The following is a 17006-nucleotide window of genomic DNA, read 5'->3' on the forward strand; positions in this document are numbered from 1 at the left end:
AGAACAGAGATCTTGGTAGGTTGTGCAAAGTTACAGAGGCTGGGTGGAACATAACCATACAGCAGGGGTTCCCAAACTGGGAAGACTTTGCAAAGCGTTTGATGCACCATCAATAACTCACGCTGAGATGTAGGAAGCGAGGTATCGGCTTTTATTGACTGGAAGAATGAACAACACTACATCCTGGAGAATGAGGCTGGGCTCAGGCCTCAATCACCTTTATACAGGGGTCTGTGGGAGGAGCCACAGGAGCTGTCAGCAGGGGTCTGTGGGAGGAGCCACAGGAGCAGTCAGCAGGGGTCTGTGGGAGGAGTCACAGGAGCTGTCAGCAGGGGTCTGTGGGAGGAGCCACAGGAGCTGTCAGCAGGGGTCTGTGGGAGGAGCCACAGGAGCTGTCAGCAGGGGTCTGTGGGAGGAGCCACAGGAGCAGTCAGCAGGGGTCTGTGGGAGGAGTCACAGGAGCAGTCAGCAGGGGTCTGTGGGAGGAGCCACAGGAGCTGTCAGCAGGGGTCTGTGGGAGGAGTCACAGGAGCAGTCAGCAGGGGTCTGTGGGAGGAGCCACAGGAGCTGTGGGTCTGTGGGAGGAGCCACAGGAGCTGTCAGCAGGGGGTCTGCGGGAGGAGTCACAGGAGCTGTCAGCAGGGGTCTGTGGGAGGAGCCACAGGAGCTGTCAGCAGGGGTCTGTGGGAGGAGCCACAGGAGCTGTCAGCAGGGGTCTGTGGGAGGAGCCACAGGAGCTGTCAGCAGGGGTCTGTGGGAGGAGCCACAGGAGCAGTCAGCAGGGGTCTGTGGGAGGAGCCACAGGAGCTGTCAGCAGGGGTCTGTGGGAGGAGCCACAGGAGCTGTCAGCAGGGGTCTGTGGGAGGAGCCACAGGAGCTGTCAGCAGGGGTCTGTGGGAGGAGCCACAGGAGCTGTCAGCAGGGGTCTGTGGGATGAGCCACAGGAGCTGTCAGCAGGGGTCTGTGGGAGGAGCCACAGGAGCAGACAGCAGGGGTCTGTGGGAGGAGCCACAGGAGCTGTCAGCAGGGGTCTGTGGGAGGAGCCACAGGAGCAGTCAGCAGGGGTCTGTGGGAGGAGCCACAGGAGCTGTCAGCAGGGGTCTGTGGGAGGAGCCACAGGAGCTGTCAGCGGGGGTCTGTGGGAGGAGCCACAGGAGCTGTCAGCGGGGGTCTGTGGGAGGAGCCACAGGAACAGTCAGCGGGGGTCTGTGGGAGGAGCCACAGGAGCTGTCAGCAGGGGTCTGTGGGAGGAGCCACAGGAGCTGTCAGCGGGGGTCTGTGGGAGGAGCCACAGGAGCAGTCAGCAGGGGTCTGTGGGAGGAGCCACAGGAGCTGTCAGCGGGGGTCTGTGGGAGGAGCCACAGGAGCAGTCAGCAGGGGTCTGTGGGAGGAGCCACAGGAGCTGTCAGCAGGGGTCTGTGGGAGGAGCCACAGGATCAGTCAGCGGGGGTCTGTGGGAGGAGCCACAGGAGCTGTCAGCAGGGGTCTGTGGGAGGAGCCACAGGAGCTGTCAGCAGGGGTCTGTGGGAGGAGCCACAGGAGCAGTCAGCAGGGGTCTGTGGGAGGAGCCACAGGAGCTGTCAGCAGGGGTCTGTGGGAGGAGCCACAGGAGCTGTCCAGACAGGTATATGTAGTTCACCACAGCGTTGTTTTGAAAATGCTGCAAAGATTTGGAAGAAGGTCTTGTGGTCAGATGGTGGAACTTTTTGTGAAGTATGGTGGAACTTTTTGTGAAGTATGGTGGAAGTAGCATCGTGCTATGGGGATGCTTCTCAACAACAGGGACTGGAAATCTGGTGAGGATTGATGGGAAGATGAATGCTGCTACAGTACCCGGCAAAAGTCTTCGGCACATAAACAGTATATAACTAGGGTGCCCAAGACTTTTGCACAGTACTGTATTTGTCAACGTGGAGCAGACAGTAGAAATCTGGCAGAAACAAAGGACATGGTGAATGGTGAGGGGGCAGCATTTCTGGAGGGGTGTGGGAGAGGTGGCAGAGAAGGAGTGCCAGGGGCAAAGGGTGATCTGGGTGCAGAAACATCCAGCCTTGAGGCATCAGGCAGGGTCACTCGATTCCAAACAATTGGTTTATTGATAATTACAGAAAGTGCTACCAGCTCCCTCCCCTCTCCCTTTTCACAACCATGATTCCACTCTCCCTGTCCCCTTCACCGTCACAGTCCACAACAGAGACCCATATCAGAATCACTCACATGTCATGAAATTGGTTTTTGTTTTACGGCATCTATACAGTGCAATACGTAAAATTATCGCAGTACTGTGCAAAAGTCTTATGCATGCTTGAGATATATATGTGTCCAAGAGACTTGCACAGTACCGTAAATTCAGAGAGATCCTGGATGAAAACCTGTTAGTTTCTGCCAGAAAGCTTAAAGAAGTTCATCTTCCAGCAGGGCAATGGCCCAAAGCAACCATGGAGAGGCTTCAAATGAAGAAAACCGTTGTCCTTGAGTGGCCTAGTTAGAGACCTGACTTTAATCCAATCAAACATCTATGGCAAGACCTCACGGATGCCATCCACCACCGCTCCCCAACTAACCTGTGCACAACTTGAGCAATTTTGCAAGAAACAAATTTTGCTCCATCACATTGCGCCAAGCTAACGGAGACCTATCAAAAAAAGACTATGACTGTAATAGCTGCAAGAGGTGGTTCAACTCAGTACTGAGCAAAATGGGATGAATACTTTCAAACTGTTTTATTTCAGTATTTGAATTTTTAGTTTTACATGCCCTACAACTTCCTGTTTTGGGAGTTCAACTGTGAAGAAAAGGTGCATGTGAATGACAAATAAAAATTTCCAGTTAAATTGATGAAAATCCCTGCTTGTAATACTCATTGAAGTGAATGGGGGTTGAGGGCTGAATACTTCAGTAAGGCACTGCTCGGTAGTATTGGAATAAGTACAAATGAGTCCTGAAGTGTGTAACAACAGAGCCATTATCACTGTTTGTTACTGGAAAAAAATGCTATGATCTGAAGCTGTTAACTCAATTCTGAATTAAGTTTGAAAACCGTGCATGTGAAGGACGCTGTGTTCCAAACTATCCCTGTCCCTGCCAAGCTACTACAGCTGAACCAAACTATTTGCAATCTTCATGCACGTTCGGTAATCAGGGAGAAACAATAAGAATATTGTCCTTTATTGAAATGGTTTGGAATGGGTTAGGAAGTAGAAAGTTTTGCTGCATTACACAAATATTTACTGAAGCTTCTGCTGAAGCCCTCTACCAGCTTTGATCACTTTATTTAAGAAAGGAGAAACAAAAATGAGAAAATCTGCAGATGGTCTCCCAATCTTTCCCTCCCCTCCACTTTCCGCAGGGATTACTCCCTACATGACTCCCTTATCCATTCATCCCTCCTCAATGATCTCCCTCCTGGCATTTATCCTTGCCAGCGCAACAAGTACCACACCTGCCCCTACACCTCCTCCCTCACCACCATTCAGGGCCCCAAACAGTCCTTCCAGGTTAGGCACACCTCACCTGTGAGTCTGTTGGGGTCAACTCAGTTCAGTTCGGTTTCAGTTTATTGTCATTTAGAAACCACAAATGCAATGCAGTTAAAAAATGAGACAATGTTCCTCCAGAATGTTATCACAAAAGCACATGTCAAAACAGACTACACCAGAAAATTCACATAACGTTTGGCAATCTCCAATCCCCAAGAGTCCGAAGAGGCTGCTGTGTATTAATATCGCGCTACCATCTTAGCACGTTCTCTGGAAAGGAGCTCCAAACCCACCAGACAAAACAAGTCTACTCAGACACACCAAGTCAGGAGGGCAACTCTACCATCCAACAAACCAAAAACTAAAGCTACAAGATCTACACAAAACCACATAGTTACAACATATAGTTACAACAGTGCAAACAATACCATAATTGATTTTAAAAAAACAGACAATGGGCACAGTAAAAATGGTCCAAAGATGTTAAAAAACTAAGTTTGAAAGAAACCACCACAGAGTTTCCACAAGTCCTCAGGGTCTCGACAGACTCGTCATCCCACGTCGGCGGCAGAAGGAAATAACCCCGCTATGGACTTCCACTGCGCCGCCGGACTCAGCCTCGCAGACGCAGCACACAGTGAAAGCTCCGTCGAACCCAACCTCGCAGACGCAGCACACAGTGAAAGCTCCGTCGAACCCAGCCTCGCAGACGCAGCACACAGTGAAAGCTCTGTCGAACCCAGCCTCGCAGACACAGCACATAGTGAAAGCACCCCGACCGCAGCAGACTCCGAGTCTGTTGAACCTCCGAGCCTCCGACCATCCCCTCCAGCACAGCTTCTCCGATTACCATCCTCTGCCGAGTGCATTAAGACGCCCCCGCCAACGGCCACCGGCAACGCGACCCCGAGGACTGGGGGCCCATTCTTCTCAGCAGAGACCCGGACCTCACAGCAGCAGCAGCAACGAAGAAGGCCTTCCTGGAGATTTCCACATGTTCCTCCATGCTCCCACATCCGTTTTTCATCAGATTAGGATTATGCACGGCACCCCCGCTTAACAAATAACAGATATCAGCTCCAGACTGGCCGCTGCAAGCTGCGTCGCACTGCCATCTTGGAATTCTGTATCTGCTGCTCCCAGTGTGACCTCCTGTATAGCAGTGAGGCCTGATGTAGATTGGGAGTCTGCTTTGCCAAGTACCTACACTCCATTCTCCACAAAAAGTGGGATCTCTCGGTGGCCGCCCAATTCTACTTCACATTCCAACATGTCAGCCCACAGCATCCTCTACTGTCACGATGAGGCCACACTCAGGTTGGAGGAGCAACACCTTATATTCCATCTGGGTAGCCACCAACCTGATGGCATGAAGATTGGTTTTTGCCCCATAACTGCCTTCACCATTCCCCCATTCCAGCTTCCCTCTCTCACCTCAACTCCTTACCTGTCCGTCATCTTCCTCTGGTGCTCCTCCCCCTTCCCTTTCTTCCATGGTCTTTTACTCACTCCTATCAGATTCCCCCTCCTCCACCCCTTTATCTCTTTCACCAATTAACTTCCTAGCTCTTTACTTCATCCCCTCCCCTCTCTCCAGGCTTCACCCATCACCTACCACCTTGTACTTCTTTCCTTCCCCCCCCCCCCCCCCCCCAACAGCTTATCTCTAACTTCTCATCATTCTTTTCCAGTCCTGAAGGAGGATCTTGGCACAAAACGTTACTCTTTTCCACAGATGCTGCCTGGCCTGCTGAGGTCCCCCAGCATTTTGTGTGGGCTGCTAAGAAAGGAAATACTTGGACTGGAAGCAGGGCAGAATAAAGGAGTTGTCTTGTGAGGGGAGGCTGGAGGCACTGGGCATGCCTTAGGAGAACAAGACTTGTGAGATTCTGAGGGCTTGGCAGAGCAGATTTGCTGAAAATGTTTTTCTCTGACGAAGGAAGCCAAGACTAAAGTGCAGAGTCACAGATAAAGGATCACTCCTTTGAAACTAAGACAGAGAGGAATTTCTTCTCACAGAAGGTTGTGAACCTTTGGAATTTTCTAATCCAGAGAGCTGTGCATGTCGAATCAGGGCTGACAAAGATACATCTTTGAAAAAATTAAGAGATTAAGGAGTTCTTGGGATCAGGCAGGAAAATATACCCAAAGCCATGATCCCACGTTATGGCAAGGGGTGGCATGGTAGCATAGGGGTTAGCGCAATACTCTATAGTACCATCGAACCAGGTTCAATTCCCACTACTGACTGTAAAGAATTTGTATGATCTTCCCGTGACCGCGTGGGTTTCCTCTGGGTGCTATGGTTTCCTCCCGCAGTCTGAAGACGTGCCGGCTGGTAGGTTAAATGGTCATTGTAAATTGCCCCATGATCAGGGGTTGCTGGGTGGTGTGGCTCGTAAGGCTGGAAAGACCTATTCCACGCTGTATCCCAAGAAAGAAGAAGTTGGTTCTCCTGAACTTCCCTCTTGCAAGTTCTTACATAATTGTTTTCTTTTAACTGCAAGGAAGAGTTGAAAAGCAGATAGAGAGGTTTCCCTGCACGTAGAAATTATCTTCACCACACTGCAAATCCAAAACTGAGTGTCAGCAACTATGCATCTTTCCCCCCACCCCAATCTCACTAAAGCTTTTAGCTCCACCAGTCAGGAGTAACTACAAACTCCCATGGAGAGTTCTGGCCTGAAACATCAACTGTTTATTCTCCTCCATAGATGCTGCCTAGCCTGTTGAGTTCCTGTAGCATTTTGTGTGTGTTGGGAGGAACTATGGAATGCCCTCCACAAATGCTGCTGCCGTAGAAATTCATCACATTATACTTCCTTCATGACATGCAGAATGATTTTAACCAAAGGGTCAACAATCCTATTTAGGATGGCGTGAAACAAAGCTGCATCATTGCCCCAACTATTTTCTCAGTCTCTCTCGTCACATCATCTCTGACAAATTTCTTTAGGGAGTGGAGCTAATCTAGGCCTACAGCATTATACTTCAGAATGAGCTGCTTAAAGCTCTGTGGTCAACCTGCCAGAAGATGCTCCTGTCCATGCTTGCTCTGAAGCCGAGTACCAAGCCATCCATCATCAACACGTGTACTCAGCTGTGCACTCAACACCCACAAGACAAAGGAGTCCACAGTGTGTCTCACTGCCCTGTGACACTAATAATTCATTCCGTACCCCTGCGGATCACTTCTCATATCTCAGGAGCGGTTCTTGGCAAAGGTAGATGAAGCTATTGACCTTCAAAGCAACAGCATAGCCTTTGGTTTATTGAGGTAATGAGCATTTGAAGTTCAAGGTCTATGAAGAAGCAGCAGTGATCCCTCCCTGCAAATCTGACTGCCAATAGCAGACACCTCAAGCCACTGGAAAGACACCGCCAATGCTGTCTCCACAAAATTTTCCAACTCACTGGGAAGATAAATGAACTAAATTTACTGTCATCTCTCAGATTATATTACTTGCATGTCCAACGTCAGACTCCCTCTGGTGTGCCACGAGGTCACTTTGTGTACAGGTAAAGATATCAAAAGAATCTTCACTGACCTGGGAGGTCATTCTGATAACCATTCAGAGGAGAATTCAGGACAGTATTGAGAACCTCGAGTCCACGCATCAAGAGACCCTGTCAAGTGGTGGAAGGAGCACTTCACCTTGCTAACTTTCTACCTGCCTGCCCCATCTGTGGAAGATAATGACCACCTCGCCACCAAGGGATTGGCAAAAACATTCAGCATTTCAACTTGTATTCCTGCACAGCAACTTACTTTGGGAAAGAATGTAGCATTTGACTGAGATTTAAATATAGGGTAACAGAGAGAAAGGGAAGAGGAAAAAGTGCTTGTGGTGGCATAGTTGGCAGAAGGAGAACTCCTAAGAAAAAAAAGAGGAACCTCAGATGGCAGAAAAATCAAGGTGAAGTCAGTGGGCTTAATGGAAATTGATGTTAAAGAACGCAAGAGCTGGAGACAGTTTGAACTGAAAAAGAGAAAAGTGAAACTTGAAAGCAATTTGGAGGAAATAGTCCAGTTGAAATTAGATCAGGAATTGAAACTAAAGTATGAGACAAAGAGTGTTTCAAAAATTAGATGGAAGATTAAAGATTAGATTCATTTGTCACATGAACTTCGAAACATACTGTGAAATGTGTCATTTGCATCAAATCAGCGAGAATTATGTCGGGCAGCCCACAAGTGTCGCCACGTTTCTGGCATCAACGTAGCGTGCCCACAACTCACTAACCCGAACCGTACCTCTTTGGAATGAAAGCATTTGATATATGGAAACAGACCAGGTAATGCTGATTCTTTCTAAATATTGTAGAAGAAAACCTCAACTGTCCAGCTAAAGTCCTGCTTCTGCGTCTGTCTATCATTGTTTACAAGCTGAAGATGGACAAGTTGATTTGAACAGATACAAATTTTATACCATACCATACATCATCTGATATCACCTGTACATCATCACACCTGTGTAGCAATCACCACGTGCAACAATGCAAGAAGAATCTGATACATACAACTACAACACCTCGAAGAACCTAATACTATTTTAGATTCAATCCCTCACATAGAACAGTACATATGGCTGTACATGAAAGGTAAAAAGTTTGAATATCCTTCACATATCTATTTCAATTATCACATTCCCTGTAGAACCACTTCCATTCACTACATATTTTTGCCTGCAAACTGATATTTTCATTAATAATAGCATCATCTTTTCCATAATCTCAGAACTCCAACACACTGAAGACTAATGGTTCTCAGTTAAACTCAGGATAAATGCAAGTGTGTGGACACCCTTAAAACTGGATGTTGAATCAATATTTTTTCCAGTAGACATGTTCCAATAAGTACATGTTCGGCAGAGCATTGTGGGCCGAAGGGCCTGTTTCGTGCTGCAGGTTTTCTACGTTTCTAGATATGAGTTAGACAGGGCTATATTAGGTAATTAAATCAAATGTTTGCAGAGAATATATGGTTACATAACTAACAAGACAAATGAATAGATTTGTTTTGAGCATCAGACTTTAACAATGATATTTCAACATTACACAGATTATTTTCTTACACTAAAGTAGTGCCATAAGTTGAATCAAATTTCCAGAAGTGACTGACTTGGGAACGTCAGTGCGTGCGTGAACAAGTACCTACAATTCAAAAGCTGAGCTGTAAATTCCAGTGTACATCAGATTGTTGCACTAGTTGCTCTCCCAGTGTGGGGGACATCATTTGTGGGAACTACCTTTCTGAAAAATCCCCTGCATCATTTCTCAAACTGCTCTCCGCCCCAGTGGATGAAAACTGTGCAAACAGCACAGGGTGTACAACTTTTGCAAAGAAGTTGTGGACTGTGGCATAGTGGGGAAGTACCGTAAGCCTTCACTGCTGCAGCAGCGGTAGCTGATGCGCACCTGGAACTATACACACAAAAAAAAACCAAAGTGAGCAGGGAATCATTGACAGGCAAGTCCTGTCTGAAGTTTGACACGGAGAGATATTGTGTATGCATTTGAGTTTCAGGGAGAAACAGCTTCTCATCTCCTCCTCAAAACCCTGCTCCTCCTTTCCCTCTCCATTACCCCACTCACTCCATATGAACATTATCCACCCTCCCCCCCACACCCCCCCCCCCCCCCCGCCACACAACAAACTTTTTTTTGTTTCTTTTCCACCGGCACTTCTGCACTTCCTTGAGTCGAGAGGCAACAAGAGAAAGGGACCCCAATGAGAACCTCTGGAGTTCAGCAGGGCAGGCCAGTGAAGAGGAGTCCTGCCATTACGACAGCAGGAGTCATGGAGAGATACGACGTGGAACAGGCCCTTCAGTCATCACGTGCACATCAACTCTCAAGCAGCCATTAAATGTTAATCCTATCATTTAGTCTTTCCGCATTCTCGTCAACTCCTCAAACAGTACAATCAACTTGTTTCTTTTCCTCTGTTCTGATTGTGTTCTTTCTTGCATAATGTTAGATGACTTGGGTATAAATTATGTTCATCTTGTAAGTGTCGTGTCTCCAATACTATGTGCCTGTGCTGTTGCTGAAAATAAGTTTTTCCACTGTGTCTGGACATCCATGCACTTGTTCCACTGACGACAAACACTTAATCACTTGCATAGTCTTAAGTCAGGAGCAACACGGCCAGCCATTGAAATCCCGGCTGGTGTTGTTACCCAAAGTTACGGAAGATTAAACAGTATGCATTATGCTTGCACAAGCATTAGATACTTCTCTGTATAAATCACGGCCGTGTTCTGCACTCTTCAAAAGATATGGGAATATGAAAATACAGCCAACTTCAGTGTGAACAAAGCAAATCCATTCACCCATTCTGTCGCGATGAGGCCACATTCAGGTTGGAGGAGCAACACCTTATATTTTGGGTAGGTAGCCTCCAATCTGATAGAATGAACACCAATTTGTCTAACTTAGGTAACTGTCCACAGTCCCCCCCCCCCCCACCATTCCTATTTCCCTCTATCACCTTGCGTGTCCATCAACGCCCTCTGGTGCTACACTCTCTTCTCTTTCTTCCATCATCTTCTACTCCCTCCTATCTGATTCTCCCTCCTCCAGCCCTGTATCTCTTTCACCAATCAACTTCCCAGCTCTTTACTTCACCCCATCCCCCCCCTCCCAGTTTCACCTATTACCTACCACCTTGCAACACACACAAAATGCTGGAGGAACTCAGCAGACCAGGCAGCATCTATGGAAAAATGTACAAGTTGACCTTTCAGGCCAATACCCTTCAGCAGGACCTACCATCTTGTACTTCTTCCTCCCCTCTCTCCCCCCCCCCCCCCACCTTCTTGCTCTAACTGCTCTTCTTTTTATATCCCCAGTCCTGAAGAAGGGTCAAGGCCCAATACATCAACTGTTTACTCTTCTCCATAGATGCTGCCTGGCCTGCTGAGTTTCGCCAGCATTTTGTGTGCATTGCCTATATTATTATTCTGTTGGATTGAGGTGTGGAATTGTTATTTTTCTTCCAGTTTAACCTTCCTATGCTTGTTTATATTTTATATAATTGTTCAGTGGATATTCCCATAATTACGGCACAGTTGCCTATGTATTTTTTCAGAAACTTCTGAGTTTTCAATAACAGGTGTCACACTACTTGAACCTGGCTACCTTATTGGTTTATTGTCACAAATTGAATTTTTGTTATTGCTAGTCTGAGATGACCACAACTGCTTTTTTCTTTTGTTCTTCCTTGTCTGTTTTCCAGCCCTACAACACTTAACAAAAGTGTCATCAAGTAAGCAACAAGTTTTGTGCCTCATTCCTGACTTCTGAAGAACCTCCAGAACTATCAGGATCCGACCGAAAATACCTATAAGTCAGTTTATGACCGCCAGTGCTCCATGTTTAAAAGGAAGGAGCCAGAAGCTAAAATTACATCACCTCTCATCGGTAAACAACATTTCCCTTCCCATTTCCAATGCTTCATCTCCTATAATTCATTAGTTCCTGACTTCACTCCAGGTTCTCTGGACAAAGGCACTTGTACATGTTCAAGTTTTAATCGGTAATTTAGCATGGCCGCAACCCATCCTATTCACCCAATTGCTCATGCATACACATTCAAATATCACTGGAAAAGGTGGCAAAAACAATCCGGCAAACACTGGTATCCAATTTAGTTTAGACTGAACGCAATTGGAGATTAACTTTGTGGCCTCCGGTCAAGGGATGCAACTCTAGCCTCAAGAGCAAATGAGAGCCAGTCTAACAGATTTCTAAGAAAGGACTTTTCTCACGTAGGCATACAAAGAGATTTGCTGTGGCAATTGTATATTTGATGGCAGTTCGATCGGGTATTGCCAAACCTCCAAAAGTCAGGCTTGTACAACCCCGGGATGAGTTCAGCATCACAGCAGTTCATGATGGCATTTGATATGACTCGGGGTTACTTGGCAGCTGCTAGGTTTAACAATAATTTCCCACTGCGTTTCCCATACCCCCTTGTATTCACAGGTACTTAAATCCAGTCTAGACAGGAACTTAAATTTACTTCATGCTTAATGGTGGCTACCTGAAATTTAAACCGTTGGTGGCTGCAATATAAATAGAAGTGCAGGAAATGCACGGTTGGTCACAAAGCATCATTGGAAGGAATACATGAAATTAATGGTTCAAGTTGATCTTTCACCAGAAATAGAAAATAAGCATTTTTTTTTAGAGAAGGTAGATGATGGAGGAAACAAAGGGAACTTCTGTGCAAGGGCACAGACCAGAAAGACTGAATAATGTTAATTATTTTACCACACCCGTGCGTGGGATTGCATTCCCTGAAAAATGCTGACATTTTTATGTCACCGCATGCTATCACACTTGTTACAGCCTGTGGACGAGAAAGCCCCCACATTTAATTTCCATTTGCTTTCAGTTTAAATTAAATTGGATATCACATCTATAGGGAGAAGCACTGTCGACGTTTCGGGCCGAGACCCTTCGTCAGGACCCTACTCGTCCTGATGAAGGGTCTCGGCCCGAAACGTTGACAGGGCTTCTCCCTATAGATGCTGCCTGGCCTGCTGTGTTCCACCAGCATTTTGTGTGTGTTGCTTGAATTTCCAGCATCTGCAGATTTCCTCGTGTTTGGATACCACATTTGCTGCCTTCCTTTTTCCACCTCTGAGCAGTGATATTCGAATGTGCATGCATGACCAATTGGGTGAACAGAATTAGTTGGAGCCGAGAGAGGGTGTACACGGTGATGCACCATCAATAACTCACTCTGAGACGTAAGAAGCGAGATATCGGCTTTTATTGACTGGAAGAATGAACAACACTACATCCTGGAGAATGAGAGGCTGGGCTCAGACCTCCATCACCTTTATACAGGGGTCTGTGGGAGGAGCCACAGGAGCAGTCAGCAGGGGTCTGTGGGAGGAGCCACAGGAGCTGTCAGCAGGGGTCTGTGGGAGGAGCCACAGGAGCTGTCAGCAGGGGTCTGTGGGAGGAGCCACAGGAGCAGTCAGCAGGGGTCTGTGGGAGGAGCCACAGGAGCAGTGGGTCTGTGGGAGGAGCCACAGGATCTGTCAGCAGGGGTCTGTGGGAGGAGCCACAGGAGCTGTCAGCAGGGGTCTGTGGGAGGAGCCACAGGAGCTGTCAGCAGGGGTCTGTGGGAGGAGCCACAGGAGCAGTCAGCAGGGGTCTGTGGGAGGAGCCACAGGAGCAGTCAGCAGGGGTCTGTGGGAGGAGCCACAGGAGCAGTCAGCAGGGGTCTGTGGGAGGAGCCACAGGAGCAGTCAGCAGGGGTCTGTGGGAGGAGCCACAGGAGCAGTCATCGGGGGTCTGTGGGAGGAGCCACAGGAGCAGTGGGTCTGTGGGAGGAGCCACAGGAGCAGTGGGTCTGTGGGAGGAGCCACAGGAGCAGTGGGTCTGTGGGAGGAGCCACAGGAGCAGTGGGTCTGTGGGAGGAGCCACAGGAGCAGTGGGTCTGTGGGAGGAGCCACAGGAGCAGTGGGTCTGTGGGAGGAGCCACAGGAGCAGTCAGCAGGGGTCTGTGGGAGGAGCCACAGGAGCAGTGGGTCTGTGGGAGGAGCCACAGGAGCAGTCAGCAGGGGTCTGTGGGAGGAGCCACAGGAGCTGTCAGACAGGGGTCTGTGGGAGGAGCCACAGGAGCTGTCAGCAGGGGTCTGTGGGAGGAGCCACAGGAGCTGTCAGCAGGGGTCTGTGGGAGGAGCCACAGGAGCTGTCAGCAGGGGTCTGTGGGAGGAGCCACAGGAGCAGTCAGCAGCGGGTCTGTGGGAGGAGCCACAAGAGCTGTCAGCAGGGGTCTGTGGGAGGAGCCACAGGAGCTGTCAGCAGGGGTCTGTAGGAGGAGCCACAGGAGCTGTCAGCAGGGGGTCTGTGGGAGGAGCCACAGGAGCTGTCAGCAGGGGTCTGTGGGAGGAGCCACAGGAGCTGTCAGCAGGGGTCTGTGGGAGGAGCCACAGGAGCTGTCAGCCGGGGTCTGTGGGAGGAGCCACAGGAGCTGTCAGCAGGGGTCTGTGGGAGGAGCCACAGGAGCAGTCAGCAGGGGTCTGTGGGAGGAGCCACAGGAGCTGTCAGCAGGGGGTCTGTGGGAGGAGCCACAGGAGCTGTCAGCAGGGGTCTGTGGGAGGAGCCACAGGAGCAGTGGGTCTGTGGGAGGAGCCACAGGAGCTGTCAGCAGGGGGTCTGTGGGAGGAGCCACAGGAGCTGTCAGCAGGGGTCTTTGGGAGGAGCCACAGGAGCAGTGGGTCTGTGGGAGGAGCCACAGGAGCTGTCAGCAGGGGGTCTGTGGGAGGAGCCACAGGAGCAGTCCAGACAGGCATATGTAGTTCACCACACACAGAGAGATTGTTTCCTGTGGTGGGGGGAGTCTACGATCAAAGGGTGCAGTCTCAGAATACAAGAACATCCCATTAGAATGGAGGTCAGGAGGAATTTCTTTAGCCAGAAGGTGGTGAATCTGTGGAATTCATTGCCTCAGGAAAAGTCACTGGGTATATTTAAAGTGGAGGTTGATAGGTTCTTGGCTAGTGAAGGTGTTAAAGGTTATGGGAAGAAGGCAAGAGAATGGGTTTGAGAGGAATAATAATTCAGCCATGATGGATTGGCGGATCAGACTCAATGGGCCAAGTGGCCTAAATCTGCTCCTATGTCTCATAGTCTTATGGTCTAATGTAAATGAGGCGGGATGCTGACAGCTTGCCAACTGCTTAGCTCCGAGTAGAGTTGGTCATGGGGAGGTTCCAAACAAAGAGCGACCACCCAAAACTAGAGCTGGTGGAAGAAGATGACGACACATCACAATGGCAGCGTAGGTGGAGAAAGGCTGCAGAAGAGGGGTCTCCCATTGTCTTTTATCCCATGCCATTGGACCCTAGCCCTGATCTGTCCCGGACCATGTGGTGGCTGCTTGCACGTCAGCCTCCCAACATCAGAGTCACAGAAAGGCATTCCTCATTAAGGAATATGTGGATCCTGGATCAGCCTCTACAGCCAGCTGAAGACCCACCCCTTAGAGAACATCATACTCAACTTTAAGTGATCGCATTAGTACTACCTACTAACTACAAATAATCTAACTGGAGGAATCGTAAATAGGAAGGCAATTAAAAGAGAAAGTAAGAGGTATAAAAAGCTCTGCAACTGACAAATCTAAAATAAAAAAAGGATGCTGGGTCAGCTCAGAGAGCATTTGCAGACAGGCAAAAATGTTTACTGGACGACGACTTTTCATCAGAACTTTCAAGCTCCAGTATAAACTGAAAAGGCTGGTTATCTGAAATTGTTGAATTCAGTGTTGACGTATGGGGGTCGTGGCAGAGGACGTGATGCAGTTGAGAAAGTTTGGGATTCATCGAAACAGCATAAGAAAGCAAAATCAGAAGTTAGAATGAAAGTGCAAAAGAGGGTTGAAGGTGAGAATGAGGGGCTGCTTTCTGCAAAACGGTGTCTGGTTTCTTCAATGCATATCATGAGTATCAAATTCAGTACACCAACTTGAAGCCTATAGTGAACGGCTACAGGTGTGTTTGGGCCCCTGGATGCTGGCACAGGAAGGATGCAGGTAACACCACGTGGCAAAAGTTAGCTGCTTGCACTAACCGGGGGCAGGTTAATGACTTGACATCATTTAGTCACCTGATGCTAATTTCTAGCACTAATGCCCCTGAATCTAATGTCATATTTCAGAATGTTTGAGGCTCACACAGAATATTACCACATGGAAGCAAAGAAACATTTCTTACCTCCACGTGCCCTGTTGATTTCCTGTAGGAAAATCCTAGACTGTGAGCCAAATGGCAGTTGAAAGGCTTGATCAACATCTCTGGATGTTATTTTGACAGTCGTGTCAGAACCTGTGGATTTGGAATGACACTGCTTTGCTTAGTCCTTTCACCATCTGTAGAATTTTACCCATATGCAGCCAAACTACAAAACTACAAACTATAGCTGATATCAGACCAATTGCATGTCACGTGCTTAGAGTTTGCATCATATTATGAAACAGAAGTGCTTTAGCTTTGCATTTAGGTGAGCCTACAATGTAAAAGGGAGCACGTCCGACAGCAAAAGGTCACAACAGACCTGCTTTTTGCACCGTGCAGCCCTATAAGCAGGAGAAATTGATTCACATTTGCACCTGGCCATCTGGATAAAAATTTAATTTGTTAAGCCAGCTTTCTCTTAGGTAAGGAAGCTAAATGGGTTTTGCACTGAAGCTATACAGTATAAGATGGTTGGTTCAATCTAATGTTAGAGAATGTATTCAGTATACAACGTGAAATCCTTACTCTTCACAGACATCCATGAAACAGAGAGAAAAAAACCCCAACGAACAAATGGCAGAAAACCATTAGAGCCCCAAAGCCCTACTCCCATGTACAAACAGCAGCAAATTATCACCCCTCCCTCTCCCACTTGTCCCAGCAAAAAGCATCAGCACCGCCCCCCCCCCCCCTCCCCACCATCCAATAGCAAACCTCCAGGGACCACGATCTCAAATTCATCCTAACACTCTCCACAGGCTCTCTCTCTGTCACTAGCAAGGGAGAGATCGCAAATGAATATTAGGATTCAGATTTATATATCACATATGCATCAACACATACAGTGAATTGCGCCATTGACGTTAACAGCCAACACACCCAAGGGTGTGCTAGGGACAGCCATAACTATCGCCACGCGTTCCAGCATCAAAACAGCATGTCCGCCATGCCCAGCGGAACAACACAGAACACAGCAAAACAGAAGCTACCAAATGACACAGAACAGCCAAACCAGCCCGTTCTGCCCTCCCACCCGCATACACAGTCTAAATGTTTTTTTTCCCCATCTTCTTGCAAATTCATGCAGAATATCATATAAGCATGTACTCACAACAGAAATTATGAATGTAATCAAAAACTACACTTGGCATCATTAGCTCTTCAGCCATTAAATTGCAAAGATTCAGTTATGCAATTAATATTGTGGGTATACTGACACCCAGTGGCATAAGCATTGAAGAAATCCATAAAAATAAGTGCCAATTATACAAATGCTGTTACCACTGACTCAAAGCACAAACTGGTACAAATATATATTACAACATACAGGCTGGCAGTAGGCTAGTCATAATTTAGTCCTGCAACCATTCGAGTATTACCAGTAAGCTTCCATTCTAGAACAAGCATGTTCTTAAAGGAATTCTGAGCACACTTAGAATGTTGCATAGCAAGCAATTTTATAAATTCACTAATAAAAAGGTTCAAATGGAGGCAAGGATAAACTTAAAGTGAAAAGAAATCCCAAAATATCAAACTCAACAAACCAATCAGGTAGGTTCAAAATATTAAAAATGACACTATCTTCTTCCCAGGTTAACCAGGGCAGGCAATTAAATATGGTTTTAATCACTAAATCATACCCAGAGAATAAACTTTAATTATAGCTATGAGAATATTGCACCAAACTGGTGCATACAATAACCTTTGCCATTGCCTTTAAATTTTTGTTTATAAATGTAAAGAAAACTTTAGAAGCATCACAGAGGCG

General features: G+C 47.6%; 1 protein-coding gene across 4 annotated transcripts in view; it reads right to left on the bottom strand.

Annotated features, from left to right (window-relative positions):
- The window catches only part of inpp5b (inositol polyphosphate-5-phosphatase B), a 192222-nt gene that overhangs the window by 155094 nt on the left and 20122 nt on the right, over positions 1 to 17006 (bottom strand). For 3 of the 4 annotated variants that reach the window (XM_073034325.1, XM_073034323.1, XM_073034327.1), the window contains one exon: positions 15218 to 15328. The exons of the other annotated variant lie outside the window; for it this stretch is intronic. In XM_073034325.1, coding sequence (XP_072890426.1) covers positions 15218 to 15328 — 111 coding nt within the window. The remainder of the gene's footprint in view (positions 1 to 15217; positions 15329 to 17006) is intronic. 4 annotated transcript variants of the gene reach the window in all.

The sequence above is a fragment of the Hemitrygon akajei genome, chromosome 32 (genome assembly GCF_048418815.1).
Source record: "Hemitrygon akajei chromosome 32, sHemAka1.3, whole genome shotgun sequence".
NCBI lineage: Eukaryota > Metazoa > Chordata > Chondrichthyes > Myliobatiformes > Dasyatidae > Hemitrygon > Hemitrygon akajei.